Source organism: Anopheles merus, chromosome 2R (assembly GCF_017562075.2).
Source record: "Anopheles merus strain MAF chromosome 2R, AmerM5.1, whole genome shotgun sequence".
NCBI classification, from domain to species: domain Eukaryota; kingdom Metazoa; phylum Arthropoda; class Insecta; order Diptera; family Culicidae; genus Anopheles; species Anopheles merus.
Genome location: NC_054082.1, coordinates 41,165,640 through 41,175,441, shown reverse-complemented (window position 1 = coordinate 41,175,441; position 9,802 = coordinate 41,165,640). Strand labels below are relative to the sequence as shown.

The 9,802-nt window shown below is 49.5% G+C and overlaps 2 protein-coding genes across 3 annotated transcripts; both read left to right on the top strand.

Annotated features, from left to right (window-relative positions):
• Window positions 1-182: 182 nt before the first annotated feature.
• On the top strand, window positions 183-4,368 carry LOC121589478 (DNA repair protein RAD50). The gene is made up of 3 exons (XM_041908422.1): window positions 183-343; window positions 424-1,199; window positions 1,267-4,368. The coding sequence occupies exons 1-3, from the start codon at window positions 275-277 to the stop codon at window positions 4,346-4,348; spliced, it is 3,927 nt and encodes a 1,308-aa protein (XP_041764356.1). The 5' UTR covers window positions 183-274; the 3' UTR covers window positions 4,349-4,368.
• Window positions 4,369-6,993: 2,625 nt separating this feature from the next.
• On the top strand, window positions 6,994-8,364 carry LOC121588200 (pro-corazonin). 2 transcript variants are annotated; one of them, XM_041905887.1, is made up of 3 exons: window positions 6,998-7,158; window positions 7,224-7,462; window positions 7,533-8,364. In XM_041905887.1, exons 2-3 carry the CDS (start codon window positions 7,236-7,238, stop codon window positions 7,819-7,821), a joined length of 516 nt encoding a protein of 171 aa, XP_041761821.1. In that variant the 5' UTR covers window positions 6,998-7,158; window positions 7,224-7,235; the 3' UTR covers window positions 7,822-8,364. The 2 variants fall into 2 exon arrangements, with proteins under 2 accessions (XP_041761822.1, XP_041761821.1); XM_041905888.1 differs by having other exon boundaries at window positions 6,994-7,462.
• The last annotated feature ends 1,438 nt before the right edge of the window (window positions 8,365-9,802 follow it).

The following is a 9,802-nucleotide window of genomic DNA, read 5'->3' as shown; positions in this document are numbered from 1 at the left end:
GATTTTGTAATGTTTAAAAAGGCAAAATAAAAAGAAAAACAATTTTATGCAATGAACATTACGCATTACTTACTAAATAAAAGATATTTAAATTTGTTTTCGAAAAGAGACCTCCCACTGTGCACAGCAGCACAAGAAAGAGAGCCAATGAACAACGCTAGAAAGAGAAAAGCGAACGAGCTGTCAACGCGTGAAGGCATCTTGGCGCTATTCTGCAATTGTTTCGTGACTTTTCCTGTAGCAACAACGGCCGCGAACTGCGAGTGAATGCACAATGTCCACGATAAATAAGCTTGAAATACGTGGAATACGCAGCTTTGGAGTGGACCGTGCCGATGTTCAGGTAGGTCGTTTCCGTTTTTGCCATTAGTTGCCGTACCATCCCGGTTACCGTCCTTACGCTTTTGTTCTTCGGCTTTACAGCAAATCAATTTCCGCTCCCCGCTCACGCTGATCGTGGGCCAGAACGGTTGCGGCAAGACCACCATCATCGAGTGCCTGAAGTACGGGCTGACGGGAGAGGTGCCGCCGGGCACGAACCGGGGCGTTGGCTTCGTGCACGATCCCAAGATATTCAACACCGTGGAGAGCTTGGGGCAGGTGAAGCTGATGGTGAAGGACTTTACCGGCAACACGGTGACGGCGATCCGGTCGATGAAAATCACGCACAAGGGCAAGAACCCCAAGTTTGAAACGATGGACTCGACCATCACGATGGAGAACGCCCAGACGAAGGAGAAGGTCACGATGACGCGGTCGCGCGTCACCGACATCAACAACGAGATGTGCGACGCGATGGGCGTCTCGAAGGCCATCCTGAACAATGTGATATTCTGCCACCAGGAGGACTCCTGCTGGCCGCTGGAGGAGCCGAAAGAGCTGAAGAAAAAGTTCGACGCCATCTTCGGGACGACCGAGTACAACCGGGTGATCGATAAGCTGATCAAGATCAGCAAGGATTACAACGAGAAGCTGAAGGAGAAGCTGGGCGACCTGAAGCTGCTGCAGAACGTGAAGGCGCAGGCGGAAACGAAGCAGCTGCAGCTGGAGGACAGCGAGCGGATGATGGCAAGGCTGACGCAAACGATCAGCGAGCTGGAGGAGGACATCCGGCCGATTCAGAGCAAGCTGGAGCAGCTGGCCCTGGTCGAGCGGCAGTACTCGTCGCTGCTAGCGAAAAAGATTGAGTTTAGCTCCAAGTAAGGGAATGTTCCTGGATTGCATAGTTCTCTCTGTTAATACTATCTTTTGAATGTCTTTCGGCAGGATAAAGAGCAAGCAGGAGCAAAGCCAGCAGCTTCGTTCGAAGATAAACAAACTGTTCGAAGGATCGTTGCCCGAGCTGGAGATGGAAGTTCGAATCTTTCAGCAAACATCCGCCTCGAAGCGGTCCGAGCTGGAGGACGACGAAGCGGAGCTGCAGCGCCTGAAACTGCAAGACCGTTCCCTGCAAAGCAAGCTGCAGTCGATCGATGGGCAAAAGATTGAGCTCGCCGAAAAGCAGAAACGCGAACGGGAGCTTCAGATCGAGCGAGGCAAAAAGATTCGGGCGCTTGGCGATAAGCTTTCGCTCTCGCTGGGCGACGATTACGGTGCTGCTTCGGTCAGTGCCAGCGTAGTAGAGGCTGCCCTCGGCTCGATCCGCAATGCGCTCAAGGCGCAAGAAGCGACGGTCCAATCGAAGGGCAAGGCCTTTGAAGAGGAAGACGCACAGGCACAGAAGCGCATCGACAAGTTGCGCGAAACGAAAGCCACGCTGGAGAGCGACTGCACCTCCAAGCGCAAGCAGATCGAGCAGTTGGACCGTGAAAAGCTGCAGACGGCTCGCGAAGTGGCCGAAATCGAGCGATCGGCCGAAACGCTGAAGCGACTGATCGATGAAATCGATCGGCTCGAGCAAGAGTACGAAACGCAGGTCAGTGCTGCGGATCTGCCCGCGAAGCGCAAGGAGCTGGCGGAAAGGAAGCTGCTGCGCGATCAGCTGCAGGATCAGCTGGACAAGCTGGACGAGCGCATCAGCTCGCTCGATGCGGTGGCCATGAAGGAGCAGGAGCTGACACTGAAGGAGCAGCAGTGCACCGGGCGGGAGGCTGAGCTGCGGCGGCTGCGCAACAAGCATGGCGACAGCTTGCGGCGCCTCTTTCCCGATCGCACAATCGAGTCGAACTACAAGAGCAATCTGCAAAACCTGTACGACGAGCTGCAAAAGGAGGTGAAAACTGTGAATGAAAAGGTGCGCCGCACGCAGGCCACGGTGACGGAGATGGAAACGACCCGCAAAAGCCAGAAGCAGCAGCTCGATCGGTTGGAGCGTGAGTTGGCCGACGCAGAGGAGAAAATATACAGCACCTGTCGGGGCAACGCGTACGAGGAGGTGCTGGCCAAGCTGAACGAAAAGATACAGAAAAATAACATGGAGCACGGCGAGGCACGGTCGGCCGTCGTGCTGTACCAAAAGTTCATTGCCAACATCGAAAACGATCGCTGCTGTCCGGTGTGCGAAAAGGGGCTGGAGAGTGAGGACGCGCACGAGGTGAGCGGCAAGCTGGGGGATGAGATTCGACGACTGCCGGAGAAGATTGAAACGCTCGAGCGGACGCTTAAGAAGGATCGTGCCGATTACGACAAGCTGCTCGCACTGAAACCGATCTCGGAGCGTTTGGAAAAGCAAAGAAAGGAACTGCCCCAGCTGAAACAGCAGCTGCAGGATACGGAGAAGCGGCTCAGCACCGCATCGGACGAGCTGGAAGAGCACCAGCTGGCGGTGTCGGAACCGACGGCAAACATGCAGCTGATCAATGCGATTGTCGGCGATATGAGCGTGCTGGACAAGCTGGGCAGCGAGCTGGAGCGCATGAAGCGTGGCGTAGAGGAGCTGCGTGCCCAGCTGGGGCCGAACATGGCCGAGGGCGTTACCATCGAGTCGCTCAAATCGGAACGGGAAGCTTTGCGCGCCAAGTTTAAAACGGAGCGAAATCGCACCGACGAGCTGCAGAATACAATCGATACTAAAACGGAAAAGCTGAACAATCTGCAGGCTCGCAACAATCAGATGAAGTCCAAGAAGCTGAAGCTACAGGAATCGGTCCAATCGTTGGAGCAGAAACGCTCGTCCGTCAACGAGCTGGGTGCAAAAATTGCCACCTTGGAGGAGGAATTTAAAGACGCCGAACGGCGACTCACCCCGGTGCGGCAGCAGCTGCAGCAGGAGCTAGAGCAGAAGCAACGCGCCAAGGAGCAAAACAACAAAGAGCTGCAGCGGTTGCGCAAAGGGCTTGAGGAGCTGCGCTGGGAGGAAACGGCAATCGTACGGCTGAGCGGCGAGCTGGACGATCTGGCCGCACTCAATTTGGGCGTCGAGCTGGGCCGACTGCAGGCGAAACGTGAACAAACGCAGCAAGAGCAAGACCAGCTAAAGCGCACGATGGACGGCAAGGCGAAAAGCATCGAAAAACTGCGGCAAGACATCGCCAATCAGCATCTGCAGGAACGGGATCTGCTGGACAATCGCGATCTGAAGCGTTTGATGCGCGAAACGGCCGACTTGGAGGCGGAACTAGCCGCGCTGGTCAAGAGTATGGGCGAGATGGAGGTGTGCAGTGTGCAGAAGGAGCGCGACCGGCTCATTGAAGTGCGCGATGGGCTGCAGGGCCGCCGGAGCGAACTGAACGGCCAGGTCAGCGAGCTGCAGCGGCAGCTGAACGAGCTGCGCAAGGAGCTGAATCGCAGCGAGTTCCGCAACGCCGTCCGCAACTACGTCACGACGCTGACCGAATCGATCGTGCAGCGGAAGATCATCAGCGACATCAAGAAGTACCGGGACGCGCTGGAAAGTGCACTGCGCGAGTACCACACGGAGAAGATGCAGGAGATCAACCGGACCATCTTTTCGCTGTGGCGCGATATCTATCGCGGGAACGACATCGACTACATTCGCATCAACACGGTGGACGATGGGGTGGCGGAGCGGTCGGACAAGCGCCGTGCATACACGTACGGCGTGGTGCAGGCGAAGAACGATGTGGAGATCGATATGCGTGGCCGCTGCAGTGCCGGGCAGAAGGTGCTGGCCTCGCTCATCATACGGCTGGCGCTGGCGGAAACGTTCAGCAGCAACTGTGGCGTGATAGCGCTGGACGAACCGACCACTAACCTGGACCGGGACAACATCGACTCGCTGTGTGAATCGTTGCGTCGCATCGTGTCGGAGCGGGAAGGAGGCCACTTTTTGCTGATCGTCATCACTCACGACGAGGAGTTTGTGACCAAGCTGGAAAAGTTTGAAAACTACTATCGCATTTCGCGCAACAGCGAAGGCAAATCGGTGATTAAAGAGGAGCAGCTTTAAATTCCATGTCATATTCCATATTTTCATTGCACGTATGTATTATTCTCATTTTTCGTTATTGTCTTGGTATGTTATCATATTCTGTTTATTAATAAAACATAGGATGTTTTTTGGATAAAGAGAGTGTGATGGTAATTAATATATTGATGACTGTTCCAATGCACATTAACAATTGGATAAAATATAGATCGAAATTTGGTTTAGTTGCTCGAATTTTCCTTAGAATCTTAAAACGCCTTGTGACGAAATATTTGTTGCCAATTAAAACAAATGTAAGACATTCATTTATTTTACTTAGACATTTTTTAACAAAATATGATCTCTTGATCTCATGAGTTAATATTTTTCATAATACAGCAGATCATCAACCAAACAAACGATTTGAAGCTTCACCATCACAATAAATGGCTCAATGAATCTGCACCTTTCCAAATCGATGCACAATTTCATAACACACTTTATACATTGTTCAATTGTGCCTGGATCGATTTCCAAGTTGAAAGCTCAGTGATTTTGCATCATTGGATTTTGAGTCCGTGAATTTTGCAATTGTGAGTTCACCTCTGTGGGTTTTGCGTCTGTGTCGCTATTTTTCGCCAGGACTCAACGACAAAGTATTTAACGACCTAGCATTTTTGCCAAAAAGGATTTTAAGACCAAATAACTTTGCGACCAAGGATTTTGAGATTTTGAATTCTACTACCTAGTAGTGATGGGTCATCGGAATCGCCCCCACGACTCGGAATCGCTTCCGAGCATTGCTACTCCGGCTCCGATTCCGACAAATTCAAACCGTCGAAGCTGTCTGGAGCCGTCTGAAACCGTTGGAGCCGTTCGAAGCCGTCCGGAGCCGTCTGGAACCGTTGGAGCCGTCGAAGCCGTCCGGAGCCGCTAGTTGGCAGCCGGAGCCGATCGGAGCTGTCCGGAGTCGTCGGAGCCGTCAGGAGCCGTCGGAGTCGTCCGGAGCCGTCGGAGTCGTCCGGAGCAGTCTGCAACCGTTGAAGCCGTCGGAGCCGTCCAGAGCCGGCCGGAGCAGTCGGAACCGTTGGAGCCATCGGAGCCGGTTGGAGCCGTCGGAGTCGTTGTAACAAACTGAAGTCTGAACGACTCCGACGGCTCCAACCGGCTCTGTCGGCTGCGACGGTTCCGACGGCTCCAACGACACCAACGGTTCCGACGGTTCCAACCGAATCCGACCGGCTCCAGTTGCCGACTGGCGGCTCCGGACGGCTCGGGACGGCTCCGACGGCTCCAACGATTCCGACTCTTATTTTGGCGGAGACATTTGGAATCGATTCCGGATTTTTGTTGAATTTATTCATCACTACTACCTAGAATTTTGCCATCTGTGGATTTGGTACCAAGGATTTTGCGACCAAGAATTTTTGCGACCAAGAATTTTGCGACCAAGAATTTTTCGATCAAGACTTTTGCGACCAAGGATTTCGCGTCCAAGAATTTTGTGACCAAGAAGTTTGCGACCAAGGATTTTGCGACTAATGCATGTTACAATGAAGTATGCTGTGACTAACATCTTTCCTGTTTCGAAACCATCTTAAATGTAATAGAAATATTTCCTTTCCGATTGCTACCACCATAAGCGTCATTCAATGACAGCAAAACGCCTATAAATCGAACACTCTTGACCTTGTAAATTATGTGACCGAACTAACAAATCAACCTTTGCCGTCTCCAGACAACATATGGCGATGGTGCAATGATGCGAGTCCAGGATTTACACCATTATTATTTATGGACCAACAATAGACTCTTAATTGTCCATAACCACAGGCATGCATCTTGCCTTGTGTACTTTCCAACTGAGCCCCTGAGTACGTGTGGGAAGATGAAGCTGCTGCTTAAGATGGTAGCAGCTTCTTGCCTTACCCGAGCTATCTATACTCTCTTTATGCAAATGATACACATCCGGCGCGCTTTTGAAAACGTTTCACCCCTATCACCTAGCCCCAGCCGTTTCACCGCTTATTCCACCACCTTCAGCCGTTCGCACGTCAGCGGATCTACGGGGAATGTAATTTAGCTCCTTTTGTTTTTCAATCCTACTGAAAGCCCTCACCGCCGTTCCCATAATCTCCCTCCCTGCATTCGATCCGGAACGATATCATCCTCGGAAAACGCTTCTTCCCAGTCCTTATGGTGCTTGCGAGGAGGTTAAGCATATGATAATAACAAGGATCAAAGATGCTCATACGCTTTCTTGCGGGTTGCGCGGTTGTCTTCACATGCTCCCTTTCTTTCCCTATCGACAAGACAACCCCTTCCCAACCGTCTCTCACGCGAAGTTCCCGCGCTTACGCGAGCGGTTTTGCGGAGGATTTTTGTTTTGGTGGTTGCGCTATTTACATAATTTTAACACTCACCAACACGGATCCGATTCACTTTAATTGATTGACTTTGATATGCTTGATCCGTTCATGTCATGTGCGATGGCGGTAGCGCTCTGCTGTGTCTGGAGCTATTGAGGCAGTGTAATGTATGCGTGTTTGCGATATGATGCCAGGATGTGGACAACCAGGACGAGAAGGGTACGCGTACGAGTACGTGATTTCGTCGAACTGATTTGTTGATTCGCTGCAAGAAGTACCGGAGCTGAGGCTGCTCATCGGTTGTATAAAAGCAAGCGGTTGGACATGGTCTAGGCAACAGTTTCCAATCCGGTTTAGACTAGTGACGGTCGATTGGGGAATCTTGTTGCAAAGTGACGCAGTTCAATTGATACTCAGTGGCTTTTGGTACAGTTCAATTAGAAGGTGGACAACGTGCTGGAATTGTAATACGGTGAAACATAAGTGAGTGGTTCTGTGAAGTTGAAAACGGCCAAGCAAAGGTTAATTATTACCCTGCAACTCTCCAGATCTCGTCCAGCATGTTACATACACGCACGATTGCTCTGCTGCTGGTGGGGCTAGTGGTGCTAGTGAATGCCCAAACGTTTCAGTACTCCCGTGGATGGACAAATGGAAAGCGTTCGCCGTCGTCTTCATCATCGTCTTCACCATCATCCTCGGCTGCAATGGAACCTTTAACTGCGAATCAGCTGCTGGCCTCTGCTCTGTCTCCTGGGGGATTAAACTCTTTAAAACCTAGTGAAAAGTATGCAATTCATCATCTCTAAACCAATGCACATCTATAAAAATGGTTTAACTGAACATTCTCCTTACAGAGCGCTCCTACGACGCTTTTTGCGGAACCCGTGCGATCTTCGTGTGGCCAGCTTATTGGCCGCTGCCCACCCAACCAAAGAGCTGTTTCCACTGGCCGGCAACAGCTTTGACAGTGCGGAATCAGCCGGAGCAGCATTCGTGCTGCCACCTTTCCTAATGGATCTCGACGAGAGCAACGGTGGCATAGGTGGCAGCAATTTGGCCAACAGTCGCTCGATGGAGGATGAGCTGCGCTTCAAGCGCGGTACGGCCTCCGGTTTCAGTGATCATCGTCAGAAAATTGCTTAAAACAGTCCCCGCTATATCCGTTTTCACATGCCCGTCATCACATGCCGCCAGACATCAGAGTCAGTCAGTCAGTCACGTCGGGGAGGTCCGAGGAAGAGCGTAAATCAGCGGATACAGGTGCTACGCTTCAGGATGGTGTCCACGTGGCGGTAATTGTTCGCGAGACGCATCCTTCAAGAGCTTCAGCAGGGGCAGAAGCAGCACCAGCAGCCGCACGTCAAGAGCAAGAAACGATGATTTAATAATGATTCGCGTCGAAGGCAGGAAAAAAGGAAGAAACGATTATCCATTTGTTGAAGTTTGACACGATGTCCCATTGAACACTCTACGGGGACATGGTGTTTTCCGTTGTGGCGATGGACATAGTCACCGTAGTTAGTTATACAACCCGCCATTACCGATCCTCAACTTGTTTAGGGGGGAGCTGCTTATATTTCTGCCCAGCGGAAATTGCCCACCCTGGGAGCCTGTGTGTGGACTGTGCGAAATAGTGTATTATATTAACAGATAAAGATAAGGCGTTCTTGTCACGTTGAAGCAACATTTCGGGGCGTGTTTGTTTGTTTGTTTTGCTCGTTTGCTCGACCCAAGACTTCGAGCCGATGGGAGCGGAAAGAATCGATTATAGTAAATGGGACCAGAAGTTACCAGATACTCCGAATCCGAGTGCCGAAAATTAAGTTGTCCCTGCAGGTACGGCTGGTTTGGTTGCAGTTGGTCGGTGCAGTTAATTGGAAGGTTCGCTGAGGTCGACCTTGTCTTGGAGTAACAAATTATAGTGCTGTGTTTTTTGTGTCTCTTTTTGGATTTTATGAGCCACGGCGGGAGGAATTAGCCTCTCTTCCGGCGTTAAGCATGGGCAGTTAAAAGTATGACATCGTCGCTGGTGGTATGTGGCAGGCTTACGGAAGTTGAAATGAGTATTTGTTCGGAGGGAATTTCCGGACGCGCGTTAGGGAAGGATGAACACCGAAGATCATCAGAGATTATGATCAGAAGAAAGTTATGCGTCTTTTGTGTTTAGAAAATGCACTACTATAAATTTGTTGAAGATTGTACTTGTAATCTTGCAATTCAGTCCGGTATAAGTACAAGTGTTGAAAGAGATAAAAGAGCTCAAAGATGTTTGCATAATAGTTTCTATTTTATACATCTCTTATATAGAACTATTAGATGCTGTACAAATTGGCAACTGGAGCAGATAACCTGTTAAAACTACAGTGATGGACATTCTAACTCAGTATCTCAATTTTTTATGGAGCAACCTTTTATCCTTTATAGCAACGTTTAACCTTTTTAATAACAATCGGAGGAATATTAAAGAAATTTTCCGCATTGCATTTTATTCTATGTCCTTCCTATCAAAGTGAAATGATAAGTATGAAATTGGAATAATATAAAAAACCAGACAGACAAAGATCCAGTTCTCACGGCGATCCTATTAATTATTCATTCTTTCACCCAGTTGCCTAGCTTTTACTGTTATAGGCACTCTGAAATAAACTTCTAACGTTTTTAACTTTGAAAAGTACATAGCAGAGTAGATAAATTGAATGATTTTAATATTTTTTTTAAATATAGATAATAGGACATTTATAGATAAATAACATACATTAACAGCATCGTACTAGCTGAACTAGGATGGGAGCAATCGATGTTCGATAGTAAAGAGTTCTATTTGTTGTAGTTTCCGAAAATAATGTTTGGCGATGATCAGTATCCAGATAATTTACCATCCCATCATTGACAGTACAGTCGATAGTAGAGCAAGGGTGGTTAATATTAGCATTAGTAAGTTGTTCTACAGATTTATCAATACGCACATTTGTTATGTTTTCGTTGACAAGTACTAGATCCTAAGTGACACCGTTACTGTTTTCGATAGTATTGTGTTGCTGCAAGCCGACGTAAGAGAACGCATCAAGTAGAGAGGAGGATGTCATGCTAATAAATGAACATTCACGTTCAGATAAACATCACC